At 53.5% G+C, this 17,664-nt stretch overlaps 1 protein-coding gene across 1 annotated transcript in view; it reads right to left on the bottom strand.

Annotated features, from left to right (window-relative positions):
• LOC311531002 (uncharacterized protein) overlaps positions 1-12,986 on the bottom strand; it is a 52,423-nt gene extending 39,437 nt beyond the window's left edge. The window contains exons 1-9 of the mRNA XM_084648063.1: positions 12,525-12,986; positions 10,053-10,148; positions 9,219-9,449; positions 8,577-8,599; positions 7,729-7,844; positions 6,877-6,936; positions 5,501-6,007; positions 3,299-3,312; positions 165-585 (exon numbers count right to left, since the gene is read on the bottom strand). Of these exons, the coding sequence (XP_084504189.1) occupies positions 165-585; positions 3,299-3,312; positions 5,501-6,007; positions 6,877-6,936; positions 7,729-7,844; positions 8,577-8,599; positions 9,219-9,449; positions 10,053-10,148; positions 12,525-12,941 (1,885 nt within the window). The 5' untranslated portion in view covers positions 12,942-12,986. The remainder of the gene's footprint in view (positions 1-164; positions 586-3,298; positions 3,313-5,500; positions 6,008-6,876; positions 6,937-7,728; positions 7,845-8,576; positions 8,600-9,218; positions 9,450-10,052; positions 10,149-12,524) is intronic.
• Between the last annotated feature and the right edge of the window lie 4,678 nt (positions 12,987-17,664).

Raw genomic sequence — 17,664 nt, 5'->3', positions numbered from 1 at the left:
CCTCCACCTGGCGGAAAGGGCTGGGGCGGGGGTCGGTCTGCACGTGGCCAAGGCCGCCTGGCCCCTCCGGGGACCAGCGTCAGCCCCCAGCCGGTTATGATCCCCCTCCGGCCTGCAGGACCCTTGGCTGCCCAGAGCCCCCCTTGATCTCCCCAGCTACTCACAACACCCTGCTCCAGACTGCTCCACTCTCTGCTGTTCTGCCTCCAGCCCCCTGGGCAGCTTCTCTGGCCCCTCTGGCTTTGTGGCTGCAGCCCTGCTCCCAGCCCAGGATCCGCTCTCCCTGGGCCGTGTCTCCGGCTGGCCCAGCCCTGCTCCCAGCCCAGGATCCGCTCTCCCTGGGCCGTGTCTCCGGCTGGCCCAGCCCTGCTCCCAGCCCAGGATCCGCTCTCCCTGGGCCGTGTCTCCGGCTGGCCCAGCCCTGCTCCCAGCCCAGGATCCGCTCTCCCTGGGCCGTGTCTCCGGCTGGCCCAGCCCTGCTCCCAGTCCAGGATCCGCTCTCCCTGGGCCGTGTCTCCGGCTGGCCCAGCCCAGGATCCGCTCTCCCTGGGCCATATCTCTGGCTGGCCCAGCTCTGCTCCCAGCTCAGCTTGGGCCCCTTCTCTCTCCTTAGCTGGCCCCACTCTGTCTGCCTGACCCAGGGCGATTCCAGCTCACACAGAGGACGGGATCTCCCTGATCACCTGCCTGCCTCATTCGCCTGCCCGCCCTGTCAATCAGGGTGATCTGGAGCAGTGGCCTCTCCCCATTGCCCCTGGGGACTGTCAGTCTCAGGGTCCTGGTTTCTCATAGACCCTTCCCCCTTTCTTTTGGTACTGGGAGCCAGCCAACCAGAACACCCCCTCTGAGTGTTAGTAGGGGGCCAGCAGTCCCACTACAGAGACAAGAGAGGAGTTTAGTTTCATTCCCTGCTCAGACATGGGCTGATGGAATATCATTCGGCGTTTCCTTTCTGGGTGTGGGCTCATGATTTCTTTTCTGTGGACTGTAAAGAGCCTTTGAATGAAGTGTGATGAGTCCAAATTGACACGAACTTGTCCAGAACATCTGCCAGGCCCCAAACTCTGGACTAGTCACTTAGGTCAAAAAGGGGTAACAAGCGACTGGGGGTTTCACTGCCTGACATAAGGATCTGATGGAGCAGCCTGGCAAGGAGGGAGAGAATCACAGCTGCTGACTCCTACTGCCTGTTCCCTACCTGGCCATTAGGCTCTTTCAGACCCATGTCTCTCTGGTGCCTGGGGAACCCACTGATGTGTGTGTGTTTGTGTGTGGAGCTGTTACAGTTATAAAGGGTTGAATATTTAGCATAAGCTGCGGCAGCCTGTGCTTTTAGCTCTAGGGGTCCCTGGTTCAGTGCTGGGAGTGCTGGCCAAGAGAGCAGCTGTTACACCGGTTCTTAGCCTGGTGGCTACTGCTTCTGTTTCCCTGCACAGTCTCCCCAGCTCTCGGGGACTCCTGGCTCCCTGCAGATGGCAGCGGGTGTGAGAGGAGCTGACACTGGGGCTCCTGCGCTGTACAGGGGATGGGATAACCAGAGATCTCCTATCTCCAAGGCTCTCAGGCCACTTGTCCAGTCTGGCTGCAGGAGGGGATCTGGGGACAGACACAGGGGGCCTGGGAGAGTCTGGGGAGCAGCCACCTGGGACCAGAAATGGAAATCCAGCTGTGGTGAGAAAGGAGTGCTTGCCATGGATGTGCCTGGTTACAGGGGCTGCCCTACAGCTGGATACAATGTTGCAGCTATTTAATGCATTACACTGAGGGATTCCTATTATCTTGCAGCTGGATGGTGTGAGCTGAAATTATTTTCTTTCAGGGGAAGGCTGGCACTGCTTTTTGTTTTGCTGGGGAATGCATGGCTGGAGATCCATAGCTATCAGTCACGCGCCTTCATTCTGCGGCTGTTTCCTGTGGCCGGGCCCTGCAGTCAGGACTCGTTTGTGGCAGAGTGGATCTGAGATCAGGATCAAGAGGGAATCTGGGGAGTGGCCTTCTGGATCCAGAACAGGGGCTGCAACTGCGATGGGAAAGGCGAGCTGGGCAGAGATGCTGCTGGGGAAGCCGCTGGATACTTCATGAGCAACTGGATACAATGTTAGGTTTCAGAGTAGCAGCCGTGTTAGTCTTTATTCCCAAAAAGAAAAGGAGTACTTGTGGCACCTTAGAGACTAACCAATTTATTTGAGCATTGTGTAAGGCAAACTGGTAATGAGGTAATGAGGGACACTGCAGTTAGGTTGGTTGTTTTGTGCTATGTGATCTGAACTCTCTTTGGCTTTATCTGGTTAAGTGAAAGAGCAATAGTGTGTTGGACATGTGCAAAGAGTCTCTCTGTGTGTGAAAAGCTTCACAACTACTGCCTGCCTCCAGAGAGAGAGTTCAGCTGAAACCAGTAGGCTCTCACCTTGGTGCGGAGTTCTGGGAGATGTGTGTTTAAGCATGTGGCTGTCTGGAGAGTCAGCTCTGCACCAAGGAATAAGGTAGTGGATTCCAGGAGAGGGAGCTATTCCTCTTCCAGTCCCAGAAGCTTGAATTATTTGGGGATCCTGGGGGTCAGATTCTAGGATTCCCCTTACAGCAGTCCAGTGGCACCTAACAATTTCTGGGACACATGCTCCGGGAAACAGAAACCTTCTCACTGCCTAGCATCCAAACACTCTTATCTCTGACCATGTTAGTTCTGGCGAATATTTCTACATATCATATTGAATGCAGAGACATGAATGGAGAGGACTCCCACTCAGGGCTGTCACATCCCTTTCCCTTCGGCTGAAGGGGGCTCTTTCCTGGATGCTTCTCCCGGTTTCTATATTAGGGAGAGTCTCTCCCTCCAGGGCTGACACCTCCTGCTCCCTTTGCCTTGGGTTGGGAAGGGGTCTTCCTGGGCTGGGGAGAGACTACCTCCCCTTCTACATCTTCCACCATTTCTGAAGCTAGGATAGAGCAGCTGGTGACTTTTAACACCCCACCTGCCATGTCCAGCCCCTCCCCCACCCTCTCCCCACGAGACACCTCCCCCCCCCCCCGCCTGCTTGTCACATCCCTCCTCACACCCTCATCCCTGGGCGACCCGCCCACCAGTTGCCGCATCCCTCCTCACCCCTCTTTCCCTTCGCGATCCCGCCCCACCTCGCTGCATCCCTTCTCAACCCCCACCCTCACGGGGGCAGGATGGTGGCCTGGAGTAGCATGTGGGTGCAAGAGGTGGGACAGGGAACTAGCCTCCCCCAGGGGAAGCTTCACCCACCACCCGTGTTAAGACTGTTTTAGTGCTGGAGGGGATCACACTCGATACCTGGCGAGTGAAATCTAAATACAGAACAGACAACCAGTGGGGGGTTTGTGCCCTGCTTTGTAACTGCCCTGAGGTTGGTCCTCACATTCCTCAGCTACTCTAGACCCAGGGGTTTTCAAAGTCTGGGTCATGGCTGGTCAGGGAAAGCCGCTGGAAAGATGCTTCCTTTAACTGAGCGTCCGCAGGCACCACCGTTCGCAGCACCGAGTGGCCGCAGTTTGTCGTTCCCCTTCCCCTGACCAGCCGTGACCCATACCTTGAAAACCCCCTGCTCTAGGTAGAGAACTGAACCTGGGTCTCCCACGTGCCAGCCGAGTGCTCTCACCACGGGGGTGAACGTTACAAGCCGGGTGACATCACCAAAACCACATTCCCCTTCCCCCCCGCCCCTCACATTGTGTGTGGAGCGAGGCAGGTGCCCACCTCATTCCAGCAAGAAACGCTGTAGGAGCCTGAGCCAGTGACCGTCAGGCGCTGGGTTCCCATCTGTGGGTGGCTGAGCAGAGACCGACGCCCCCCTGCAGCCCCAATTTAGGCACCTGTCGGTGAGAGGGGGCAGGGCTTAGGACACCCCTCCCCCCTTGTCGCCTCTCCCATGGGCTAGCTCAGGTGGCTCCCCCGCCACACACCGAGCTGGCTTTTGTGAATCGCACTGTACGGTATCTGTGATGCCCACGCATTGTCTAGGGAGTTCAGGGCCCACCTCAGCTCTGCAGAATGTGATTTTCTAGTTGCCTACAAACTAGGCCCTGTGACGCTCAGCATTGCAACACCAAGTCCCTTCATGGATTGTCCCCTGTGCAACCAGTCACCTCTCCGCAGAGCACAGCTGAGCAATTCCTGATTGACACGGGTGTGCACAGGACAGAGGCAGAGCACAGGCTGGTTAGTAACACATCCCATAAACCCCAAACTCTCCTCCTACAGGCACAATATTCCCTGTGGGGGTTGGGGGGACAAAACCAAGTCTGGAAGCAAATCCCATGATGCTGCCCTCAGCAGCTGCAGCTGGGACAGTACAGTGGAACAAACAAGAAGAACTGTTTGTAATGTTTTATTTACAGAATTAGGGTTGCCAACTTTCTCACGACCACCCTTGTCCCAGCCTGACAGCTGAGAAGGAGCCTTAAGAACCATAGCACAGCAAGGAGATCCCCAGCTACCGAGCACAGTTTTCTTAATGGCACAACAACCATACAGTTGTCCGGGAATTAATGAGTTACAGTCTCACTTTCAGTAACTTGTAATAAGTCTCTCCATCCCTCTCACATTCCCGTTCCTTCTCCTTTTTCTTCCACACTGTACTTTTCTACTCATCATTTTTCTAGTCCTCACTTCCCACCCCTGTAACTCTCCCACTCTCCTCCCCTCCCTGTCACAGATCATCCCCCATGGCTGCTCCCTTCTTTCCCCTGATTTTATCCCTTCCCCTCTTGCTGCCCCGGCTGGTTCCCCGTCAGGGATTTTTAACTGTCACTCTTCTCATTTCCGTTTTCCACCATTTCTCATAGACTCTCCCTTTATTCTTCGTTTATTTTCATTCACATTTTTCTTCTTGCTTCTTCTAATTCCCTCTGGTTCAACCCGCCTTGTCCCTGCCTCCCCCAGTGCTGCCAACCTCAGGAGGTTTTAAAAAAAATCATAAGATTGACACAATGATGATTGTTTTAAGGTTATATAATGGGTTTTTTGGTCAATCTGCACCCCTACCCATCTCCCCCTCCCACCTGAGTGTGACAATTACAGGGTTACCAGCTGTCCTGTAGTTACAGGGGAAAGGTGACTTGGGCCCCTGCGTCAGGAGTTCTCTCTGGGAGACCCCATGAGATCCAATCCCACAGATCTGCACAAACCGCTCCCTGCTGCTGCTTCTCCCCAGCCCCCCAACCCCTGATTGATTCATGCTGGGTCCCTGCCCAGCCCCCACCTCTGCCTGTCCCCAGCCCGGCTGTTAGTTCTGCCCCCTGCCCAGCCCCCGCCTCTGCCACTCACTCCGCCTGCAGCCCCAGGGGTTCTTCCCCTCTCCCGCTCCCATCCCTGGGGCTGTAGGGAAGGGGGGGCTTCCACAGGTCATAGATATGAGAAGCAAGGGGCTGGGTAGACAGGAGTCCTCCAAGGTCACAAAGACTGGCGTGTGTGACACTAGAAAGGCTGATTTCTGGTTCTGCAGTGGGATTACACCCCCCGCCCTCCCTCAGGGACACAGTCTGAGCTGGGATCCCAGCCACACCCAGAGCCAGGGGCGGATTCTCCCCCCAGGGACGGAGCCCGGAGGGAAAGTGAAGATCGGGGCCTCATCTCCAGCATCGATAAATGTCACCTGCCCCCGGTCACAGTCCAGACAAACCCGGATCCTGCTGGGGAATCGACGCCGGGGCAGGGGGGTCTCAGGGGAGGTGAGAGCCCAGAACTGATCCCCCAACCACCCAACAGCCCAGATCCCCCCGTCAGGGCTACAGCTGATCCATCCCTTCCTCCTCACAGACTCTCTGGCCACCCCCACAGCCCAACCTCCCCCACCCACCACCTCCACCTCCCAGCAATGTCTCCCTGAGGTGAATCCCTCACAGCCCAGCACACAGGGCTTAGTGTCAAATCTCTCAGGGGTGTTGGGCAGATGCTGCCGTGTCTCTCCCCGTCTCACACTTTTCCAGTCCTCAGTCAGGATGAGGTGGGGATGAGCCGTGTCTGGATCCAGAGTCACATTCTCTGGGGAGAGAGAGAATCAGAGCGTGAGTGGCAGAGCTCAGCCCGGGGGGAGGCTGGGGCCATTTCTCACTCTCCCCAGCAGCCCTGATCTGGCTGGGACAAGCCTGGATCCCAGGGAGCTGCCTCTGTCCTGGGCACCTGAGACTGAGCAGAGATGTCACTGAAGCTCCTCAATCTGTGTAAGTGGAGCCACTTCATTGGTTTTTCATTTGCTTGCTGAGGCTTCAGCTCCCTGCTCCCTCTCCTGGGGTTGCTCCATTCCCAGCATCAGAGACACAGCAAGGAAGATTTTAGTGAGGAGGGAGCAGAGGAGGCAGGTACCAGCTTTGAACCCCAGAGGGAAGGTCCATCCCCTAAATGCAGCCTCCACTCGCCAGCCAGAGTAGGAAGAGCCAATTAAGAAAAGAGAGTAGGAAATGGCATTGGGTGGAGGAGCCCCATCCCCAGCCTAGAGAGAAGGGAGGAGCTGCCAGAATCACAGGGAGAGCATCTACCCAATCCAGGAAGCAGCTCTAATGGGAGAGCCCAGCCCTGCCCAGGGGAAAGGCAGGATGTTGGAGAAGCACAAGGGGGGAGACCCCCTGCACTGGGGTGAAGCAGAGGGATGTTTCAGCCCTCAGGGCAGAGAGCTGTGTTCGGGTGCTGCTCAGGGAGAGTGTTTCTATTCATAAGCATGGGCAGAAACTCAGCACTCAGGTTGGTGTCAGGAGTGTTTGTGTGACTTCAGCGTGGGAGCTCCTCACTGCTCAGTGTGTTGTTTTTAGGGCTGTGTGTGTCGTGGGCGGCATTGGTTTGGTTGGTAACTTTAGCTGCAATCTCATGAAGACGTTTTCGGATAATTCAAAGACAATCTCCAGCTGCAAACTCACCCTCTCTGAATGTTCCTAGGGATCCTCCTCTTTTCATCTCTAGTGCAGATGGCAAAGTGTCTGGAGGGGGGAAGGAGAAAGGAGGTGAGATTTCAGGCTTTCATGTTTATAACAGCATTCCCACTCTCAACTCGTAGAACTGTCTTAATTATGACAGAGAAACACTGAGATATTTAATATGAAAAGGTCTGAAACCGTCTCTTTCCTTTCTCATTCAGGCATCTCCCAGCAATGGAACCAACATCCTTGCAGCCTCACAACCATCCCAGGATAATCTGTCAGTGACATTTACTTTTCCCCTCCCACCCTTCAAACTCCAGTTGGTTTGTCTCATTCACTTGCTGCCTTTTGTCATAACCTAAACCTAGAGACTGCAAAACTTTGGCATAAAAGTAACTTTACCCACTTTGCTCCCTTTGACACTAATGAGATGTTGAGAGTTTCCTAAATCCTGACTCTAACTGTGAGCTGTTGGGGCTGTTTACTCAGCGTCTCTACGGAGAGCAGCACGCCGGGGCCTTGTCCTCCTTAGGCAGGAATAGGAATAATAATAAAACCATTTTATAAATGTGGAAATTGAGGTGGGGGAAGGTTGACTCAATGAGTCCGATTCACCCCTGTACTGGCAAAAGTCTGAGTCATTTATTTCTTTAACAGGAATTGTCATGGCAAGACATATTTTTGGTAGAAATAAAGGTTTGAATTAATCAACCTGAGTGACTTGGACCCCAAGTGCGTGACATTCTCACCCAACAATTAAACAGAAGCACCATCTAAATGTGAACCAATTGGCCACCTCCCTCAGTCTCAGAGGCTCATCCCAGTTTCCCCTCCTAGATCCCTTCTAGGTACCTTTGAACTTCCCCAGAGTCTCCGATAGCACAATCATTTTCCAGGAGAAATCGCTGACTCCCTCTTCCAGTTCAGGAGAAATCTCCTCTGGCTGTTGGAACTGCCCCTTCTCACACCTGGAGAGAAACAATTTCACGTGATTATATTTTATTGTGTGACGGATTATATGTTTTTGCTAGTGAGTCGCTGCTCTAACGGCCTGGAGATAGAATTCCTCGACTTCTCCCAGCCTCAGAGCAGGGTGCAACACTGCCCATGGCCGTACAACCTTCCCTTCAAAGGGCTCATTAATACTCTTCTACTCTGGTCTGGAGAGACCAGCTCTGGGGACAAAAGGGAAATTGAGTTTCCATGGGCAACTCACTCCTTGGCCTCCATGCTCTGAGGCACAGGAGGTTCCCAGGTGAAGTGCTGTAGAAATCTGCCCTCTAGGAACTAGACTGAGACACCAACTCCCCCTCCCCAGCTCATTCCACACAGGTCTCCAAACAGTCCTCAGGTGGGAAAGACTCTTGACCACGGCTGCCCTGGGCTGAATAGTGACCGGTGCCCCAGCAGTGGCAGGCCCATATTCCATCCCTACAATGCTGAGGCAGACAGTCCCTCCGGGAGGTGACATCTCTAGGAAATACTTGAGGTCAGTCTTTCCCAGCGAATGGAGAATTCCAGAGTCTTCTGTACAAGGGTGGGAACCTCAGGATGAAGTTGATCAGCGAGATTTGTATCCAACATGTGACATTCCCCACACATTTTGCAGTAGAGCTCTGGGGAGATGTGGTGCTAACATTACCACCAAGCTCTTTGCCCGCACTGTGGAGTATGAGGGGGAGTGTGAGAGAGCCACTTACCTGCTCAAGGTGCTTCTAATATCCTAGAAGAGAGAGAGAGACAAAAGAATTTCAGTCCCCTCTGGCACACACACACAGGGGATTCTAGGGAAGGGATTTAGGAAGTATGAGGAAGAGAGGCCCTGCCCTGGCCCAGGGTCATGGATTCTCTGAGCTAATGGGGCTTTTCCATCTCTGATATCTCTGTGTCTGTGACTCTGCAAAGAATAATAGTTAGTCACATGTCAGCAATGCACGCGCCGAATAACACCATGGTCTCCAACTGCTGGACTCCACTTGCTTGTGATTTAGGAGCCCTCCCTTCCCTGTGTGGGGATCTGGCATGTTTCTAATGACAAGTGCCAGTTTCCAATTGTCCCTGGAGGTGCTCAATCCCATGCCCCACCCCCACTCCAAACCTTCCCACAATGCCACCTCCCAACCCAAATCTTCTCGCTCCCACTCCACCCTTTCTCCTCCCGTGAGCACACTCCCTCCTCGCTCTTCCCCCTCCCTCCCAACCTCTGCTGCACACAAATCGCGGCAGGCGGGAGGTGCTGGAGGGAGGGGGAAGAGTTGATCAGCGGGGCTGCTGGTGGGCAGCACTGAGTGGGGGAGCTGGCTGCCCTGGAGCACCCGCCTCTGTTTCTCGTTCAGTCTGACCTGCAGGAATTCACTCGCTGGCTTCTGACACTTCCCCTCCATCTCACTGATCAGCTCGCTGAGACGGGAAATCTGTTTGGAGAGTTTACTGACATTTTCTTTCTGGATCCTCACAATCTCCTCCTCCAGCTTCTCCAGCTGGGCCCGCAGGAGTTGCTCTTGTTCCCCCAGGAACTGCCGCAGTTGCTGAAATTCAGACACAATCTTCTGCCTCTTGGTTTGTGTTTGTTTCTGTATGAAAATAGGGCAAGGGATGGTCAGGGACATGGATGGAGCCCGGGGTCCTTTCATGGAGAGCTGAGTGTGCAGGAGGCTGAATTGCTTTGAAAATCCTAAGATTTCTGACGTTTGACTCTATTCTGTGGGTACTAGGCAGGGGATTCTCTCACACCTTCCCCTTTGGCCCCGGTATTCCTCTGAAAGGGATGTTTCCATGCTTGTCATGGTCAGCTTATTCTGTTATTTATGGTCTCTGGAAATTCAGATCCAGAGCAGCAGGAGGCAGGACTCAGCACTACACTGACAGAGACGCCAGGGGAGTTAAAAGAAACAAACATTTAAAAAATGCACAAAATGACCAGACATAGTGGACAGCACCTCACAGGGACATTCAGTTCACTTGGGGAGGATTTCTGGGAGAGCCACAAGGGCTAGACATTAACTCATCAACTGCAATGGAAGCTTAGGGCTTGTCTACACGTGAATCTAACCCAGCAATCCATGATCAAGGAGAAACACACACAAGCTCATGTTCACCAAGGCTACACAGGAGTCTGCCTCCAAACAGACCTCCCACAGCCAGTCCCTGCCGGTTAATAACAACAGGCACCTTACCAGATACTCCCGGCTATTCCCCTCTCTAGTCGCTTTCAATCCCAGGAGCTTTTCTCTCTCTTCCCTCAGAGTCTTCAAATGGGCCTGGATTCTTTCCTGAGGAAACAGAAAGGATTTGGGAGGTTTCATCTGGATACTTGAGAGGTGGTTGGAAGTGGGTGTTTGGTGGTGCTTAACGTTTTCCAGGAGAGAGAGGGGAGGAGCGGGGAGCCGCCCGCTCAGGGGAGGAGGCAGAGAAGAGGCGGAGCAGAGGTAGGGATTTGGGGAAGGGGTTGGAATGAGGGCGAGGAAGGGGTGGGAAGAGGTGGAGTCGGGGTGGAGCCTTATGGAAGGGGTGGAGTGGGGGCAGGGTTGGGGGCACCGGGGGGAGGGTGTCAGTGATGTGGCCCTCGGGCCAATGTACTAGTCCTCATGTGGCCGTCCTGGTGATTTGAGTTTGTGATCCCTGGGCTAAGCAGTAGTTCTGCAGAAAAGGACCTGAGGATTACAGTGGATGAGAAGCTGGATATGAGTCAGCAGTGTGCCCTTGTTGCCAAGAAGGCCAACGGCATATTGGGCTGCATTAGTAGGAGCATGGCCAGCACATCAAGGGATGTGATTATTCCCCTCTATTCGGTACTGGTTAGGCCACACCTGGTGTATTGCAACCAGTTTTGGTCCCCCCACTACAGAAAGGATCAAGTATCAGAGGGGTCGCCGTGTTAGTCTGGATCTGTAATAGTGGCAAAGAGTCCTGTGGCACCTTATAGACTAGCAGACGTATTGGAGCATACGCTTTGGTGGGTGAATACCCACCTCGTCGGATGCATGTAGGAGAAATTTCCAGAGCCAGGTATAAACCTCTGGAATAAGCCTCTGGAAAATTTCCACTACATACATCCAATGAAGTGGGTATTCACCCACCAAAGCTTATGCTCCAATGCGTCTGTTAGTCTATAAGGTGCCACAGGACTCTTTGCCGCTTTTACAAAATGGATGAGAACAAATTGGAGAGAGTCCAGTGGAGGGGAACCAAAATGATTAGGGGGCTGGGGCACATGACTTACGAGGAGAAGCTGAGGGAACTGGGCTTATTTAATCTGCAGAAGAGAAGAGTGAGGAGGGATTTGATAGCTGCTTTCAACTACCTGATGGGGGGGTTCCAAAGAGGATGGAGCTCAGCTATTCTCAGCGGTGGCAGATGACAGAACAAGGAGTAATGGTCTCAAGTTGCAGTGGGGGAGGTTTAGGTTGGATATTAGGAAAAACTTTTTCACCAGGAGGGTGGTGAAGCGCTGGAAGGGGTTACCTAGGGAGGTGGTGGATTCCCCTTCCTTAGAGGTTTTTAAGGCCCGGCTTGACAAAGCCCTGACTGGGATGATTTAGTTGGGGATTGGTCCTGCTTTAAGCAGGGGGTTGGACTAGACGACTCCTGAGGTCTCTTCCAACCCTAATATTCTATAATTCTATGATTTTATGCCCCCCCCAGGGGCCACAGGGGCACATTTGCCCCTTCCAGGAGTGGCGTAGGGCTGGGGCAGGCTGGAAGCCTGCCTTAGCCCCAGTGCACTGCTTACCGGGAGCCGCCCGAGGTAAGTCATTGCCACCCGTCTGCACGCAGCACCCCCTTCTGCACCCCATACCCCCTGCCCCAGCCCTGACCCTCCTCCCAGAGTCAGCACCCTGTACCATTTTCTGCACCCCAACACTCTGCCCCAGCCCGGAGCCCCCCCTACACCCAAACTCCCTCCCAGAGCTTGCACCCTCACCCCACCATGCATCCCAACCCCCTGCCCCAGGCTTAGCCCAGATCCCTCCTCCCACACTGCAAACCCCTTGGCCACAGCCCAGAGCCTGCACCCCAAACCCAACCCCCTGCCCCAAACTGGTAAAAGTGAGTGAGAGTGGGGGAGAGCGAGCAATGGAGAGAGGGGGGTATGGAGTGAACGGGGCATTGGGGGGAAGGGGCAGGGCCTCAGGGAAGGGGTAGGGTAGATCCTGCTTTAAAGACTTGATATTTTGACTCTGTTTCCACACTGCCAGATCATTAATTTTGTTATCAAAAAAAACCAAGGAGTCCAGTGGCACCTTAAAGACGAATACATTTATTTGGGCATAAGCTTTTGTGGGTAAAGACCCACTTCTTCAGAGGGGCTTCAAATGGACTGAAGGTGAAAAACCCATTGCAATTCCTCTTTGTTTCTGTGGATACAGAACACGGCTACCCCTCTGAATGTTGTGATCGCATCTCCCCATACAATGAAGACTTTACAAAGTTGGATGGTGAGTCACACCTGTGACAGGTAACTCTCAGTGAAATTAGCCTGTAATTAAAACCCAAAAGTTAACCCATTGAATGAAGTGAGCTGTAGCTCACGAAAGCTTAGGCTCAAATAAATTGGTTAGTCTCTAAGGTGCCACAAGACCTCCTTTTCTTTTTGCAAATACAGACTAACACGGCTGCTCCTCTAAAATCTGACAGCAATTCCCTACCTTGTACTCCTGGGCAGCCTCCGCTATGGGAACCACCATGTGCGCGCGGTGAGCCCGGGATCTGTCGCACACCACACAGATGGGGGTTTGATCCTCTTCACAGAACAGTTTCAGAGCCTCCTGGTGTTCCCCACACACCCCGCCCCCTCCTGCTCCCTTCGCTGCCTGGAAACTCAGCCGCTTGGCGATTTCTACCATGTCTCCCAGCAGCACATTGGGCCTGAGGTTTCTCTGTTGCACAGTTTCTCTGCACTGAGGGCAGGAGGCGGCTGTGTCGGGTCCCTCCCAGCACTGGGCGATGCAGGCTTGGCAGAAATTGTGCCCACACTCCAGAGTGACAGGGTGTGTGAAATACTCCAGACAGACGGGACATGTCGCTTCCTCCTGGAGACTTTCCAAGGGGCTCTCTGCAGCCATGGCTCCCTCCGGGCAGTGGGACAGGCTTTGTTTCCATTTCCTGAGTTCACACTATGCCCCGCCTGCAGCAGCAAGGGGGTGTTTCCTTGCCTGAAAATGACCCCTGCTGTTAGGACCCAGGAGGAGCAGGAGCTGTGTGTCTAAGGCGAGATAATCAGGCTTGGCAGAGTTTTTTTATACTATATAATTGTGACAGATAATGTTTATTTTAAGCAATTTTTGCATTTATTGATTAAAACTTTCACCGTTGCACAACAATCTGGGATTTAAGCCTTTCATTCGAAATAAAATTGTCATGGTTGTGAGAAATTAGGGGGCGGGGGGCGGTTAAGGAATCAGACAATATTTTGGTCAGACCAGAACTATTTAATGACAGTAGACTCTGAGATTCAAAAAGTTGAAGCTTTAGAACTGTTAAAATTGTCTGTGAGGAGCTAAATCTCCTCCCTCCCGCAGCAGCTCCCCCAGGGCAATGACCCAGAGCCTCCCCCACCACCACAGGGACGGAGGCTGAGAGTCCATCTGCTGGCGGCTCAGGGGCCTGTGGAATGTGCTGGGATCTCAGCCTGGGCCCTAGGGGGCAGGTGACCCTGTCACACAACCACGCCCAGCAAGGCCTGCTCCCATTTTCTCCCTGTTTGTCCGTCCCGGCAGAGAGACCAGGGACTGCAGGGAGACCAAGCTCCTGTCCCCCAGGTGAGGGCTGGGGCCCAATGGCCGAGGGCAGCCGGTGTGAGGGGAGCTCGCACTAGGGGCCTGCAGGGTACGTGGTGTGGGATAAACAGAGACCTCTCAGGCCACTTGCCATTGCGACTGCAGGAGGGGATGTGGGGACAGATGGAGGAGGCCTGGGGCAGTCGGGAAGCCGCCATCGGGGACACGGAGAGGGAACTCAGCTGTGGCGGGGAAGCCGTGCTGCGCAGAGATGCTGCTGCGGATGCAGCTAGTTACCCGGGTCCAGCGCCGCAGCAGGTTAACAACGTGGTTACTAGACGTTGCAGCTCAGCGGAGTGAAGTGCTGCCCTTTTGCTGATCTCCGCGCGGCTTGAGATTTGTGAGCATCGTTCAAACACCTTTCCCCTGCTGCTGTCTTAGGTACCTGAGTCTTCACTCAGCGTTGCAGAGCAGAGCAGATTCAGTGCTTTGGTACAGGGTTACGGAAAGGAAAAAGATGGAATGATACATATAGTACCTGTAATTTCTCTCCCCTGGCTGTCGGATGTACTGTGTGCAGCTGGTTACTTAGAGACATTCAGTCAGACAGCTGGGGTGGCATTTTTGTGCTCTTCCCCTTTCGCGGTAAATGGTGGCTGTAACTTTCCCCACTCCGGTCCCTTTGGCATCACTGGGATGCTGAGACCTTTCAGGATCAGGACACTGAATCGTAAGCTTTTCGGGTCTGCTCAGAGCTCAGCACCATAGGGCCCTTGTCCTCCACAGACTGTAATGCAAAGAGACACACAGGCATTCTATAGATGGGGAAACTGAGGCAGGGAGTGGGCTGGTTCTATGGGCCCCCTGTTCAGTGGCTGCAAGGGCCAATGCAGACCTTAGCAGCACCTAGGCAAGTCCTAAGCTGCAGCCAGAGCTGCATCCCTGGTTTAATGGTCCTAGTGTCTACAGGCAGCCAGTCCCCCAGGGATGTAACAAGTTCATAATCTTTCCCACAGGATGGGTAAATCCACCGTTTTGTTCACAGGGCCAGAACCTCAAGGTTAACTTGAACAAAATGAAAGTAGCGGAAATGTGGCTCCTGTCCACACTGTGCTGAGGTGCCCTGGGGAGACATGGCTTTCACCTGGTGGCCAAGCCCCTGCCCAGGCTCAAGAACTGTGAGGGGGAGTGAGAAGGAGCCACGTGCCTGGTCGAGGTGCCTCTGAAGTCCTAGAGGGGAAACGAAGAGAAAAGAGCACTCGGTCTAATATGTCTCACAGTGGGGTGGGGCTGTTGGACTCTGGGATACAGGGCGATTGCTCTGTGCCTGGTAAGTTACATCCTCCTTTCAGCAAATGCAGAATGAGGGAAGGGATCAGAGTTTGCAGCAGCATTAGGGGATGAGATTTCAGCAAACCATGTGCTGGCAGTTGCTGAATCCAATCCGTGAAAGGCCCCAGCCCAGCAGACCACCTGGATACATGTGTTATCAATGCAGCTCTCAGCACACTGGGGAATTCTGCATAAAAATGGCTGGCTGGGTCTGGCCCACTGAACTCAAGGCCAGCACCAGCCTCTGACAGCCCTGACAACGCTGAGTGCAGGAATGAGAATCAGCCAGTGGCTCCCTAAGGGGTTGCCCTGAGGTCTGAGGACAAACCAACCTGTCCTGGGAATGGAAAGTGGGAGGGAGCCAAAGAAACAAGACTATTCAGGGACAGTAAAGGCTGCAGGGAAAGAATTAGGGAGAACAAGCAAACCAGTGAAACGGTAACCGCCAGGCGTCAACAGGGATTAAAAGGGATTTTACAAACACCAGAAACAGAGGCCCTGCCCTGGACCCAAAGCCATGGATTCTCTGAGCGAATGGGGCTTTTCACCTCTAACATCTGCACGTCTGTATCTCTGCAAAGAACAGTAATAATTCCCGTCTCTGCCATGCACACACTGAGTTACGCTGTGATCTCTGAGTGCCGGACTCCAGCGCCCAGGATTCAGGATCTGTCCTGTCTCTGTGCAGGGGTCTGGGTGGCTGGAACAGTCTCACCTACAGGAATTCACTCGCTGGCTGCTGGCCCTGCCCCTGCAGCTCACTGATCGGCTTGTAAAGAGGAGATATTGGCTTGGAAAAGTTGGTGGCATTTTCACTTAATTTCTTCCCAATCTCCCTGTCCAGTTCCCCCAGTTCCCCCAGATGGGACAGCAGGAATTGATCTTGGTCCCGGACACAGAAGCCCAGAGAGTCAAAATGAGAAACAATTTCCTGCCTCTAATCTTCTGTCTTTCCCTGTGATGGCAGGTCACGGTCATGTGGAGACTCATGGGCCATTTCATCACCCTCGTGCTCTCCTAGCGCGTACATAGCACTTCTCATCTGTAGAGCTCAAGCACTTTACAGTGAAGGCAAGTGACGTTCTCCCCATTTCACAGATGGGAAACTGAGGCACAGAGCAGTGACGACCCAGATCCCCAGTGGGACTTAGGTGGCTAAAGCCCAGGTTTCGACCCCTGACTCCCAGAATTAGGTGCCACTGAAATCCAGAAAACCTCTGCCTGGCTGCCCCTAACTCTGCAGGGGCCTAAACTCACTCAGCACCAATATTTCGAGGGGAAAATTTCCCACGGTTCCTAAATTTCTGCTTCTGGGCCTGGGCCCTGCTGCCTCCTTCTCGGCGTCCAGACACCTGCCTCTCACCTAAACCCCAGAAGGAGCCTCCAAGCAGAAGGCCGGCAGTGGAAAGCCTCTCTTGCCTGTGGGGCCCAATCCTGTAGCTGAGTGTGCTGAGCACCCCTTTTGGATCAGGGCTCAGGCAAAACCCAGAGGGGGTGCTGGCAGAGGCTCTTTATAACATTGAGTCCAGTGGTTAGGACACTCGCCTGGCATATGGGAGACTCAGGTTCTACTCCCTGCTCTGCCTGACGGGAAAGAAGGGTTTGAACAGAGATTTGGCACCTCTCAGGTGACTGCCCTAACCATGGGAGTCTGGGATATTCTGATGTGAGGATCCCCCTCAATCTCTTCTGATCATGGTGCTCCACTTTGGCTAAATAATTAAATAGCTCCTGGGTCAGAGCAAGAGGGTGACAATGACTCTAGAGCAGGGGTAGGCAAAGTTTTTGGCCTGAGGGCCACACCCGGTACCAAAATTGTATGGACAGGTAGGGAAGGCTGGGGGAGGCTGTGCCCCCTATCCAACCCCGCCCCACTCCCTGACCCTTGATTGCCCCCCGGATCTCCTTCCTCCTATCCACTCCCCCTGCCCACCTCCCGTCACCCCCACCCCCATCCAAACCCCCTGCTCCCTGACCATGCCCTGGGACCCCTAACGCCATCCAACCCAACCTGCTCCCTGACCACGCCCTGGGACCCCCGCCCTCATCCAACTACCCAAATTTTGTTTCTGATTTTCACGTTGCAATTTTAGCTTTTCTGTTCCTGTTCCAAATTTTCCATTTCATATTCACAGGCATTGTGCTTTTCTGAGAGCTTATTTACAGCCTGAGACATTGCACAGGTGACTCATGCTGCTGTTTGGACTTTCTTGGGGGAATAGCCCTCTTGATTCCCCAACAAGTTGTCCAACACTTTTGTATGCAGTGTAGAGACTGCAGCAGTTACACATGGATAGACCCCAAGCTTTTAAACACCTATCTTAACAAGCACTCATCAACCATAGCCGGAGGCTTCAGGGTGTCCCCCTTCTTCTCAGGAGTAAACCCGTCTTGCTCACACTTGCAGAACATCATAGACTTGAAGATAGCACTAATTCAACTCCACGTGCCTATGTATTTTCCTCTCTCCCAATAATCTGTAACCAATCTGATCCCAATCTGATCCCATCCTCATTTCCCCGGCCACTGAGTCTAATATCTTAAGACAATATTTTAGCTTATCCAACCAGTTCAGAAACAGTTGACTTATTCACTGGCATGGTCACCATCCTCTACTACCAAATGTTGAAATGGATCTTTAACGGCTCACAGCTGGGCAGAATGTTCCCGGTACCCGTCAACAAGTCAGATTCAGTAGACTCCATGCAAAACAGTTTATTTGAGAAAGAATCACAGA

Source organism: Lepidochelys olivacea, assembly GCF_965140295.1.
Source record: "Lepidochelys olivacea isolate rLepOli2 genome assembly, chromosome: 14".
NCBI classification, from domain to species: domain Eukaryota; kingdom Metazoa; phylum Chordata; order Testudines; family Cheloniidae; genus Lepidochelys; species Lepidochelys olivacea.
The sequence above is the reverse complement of the archived record's forward strand: the minus strand, read 5'-3'. Positions and strand labels throughout refer to the sequence as shown.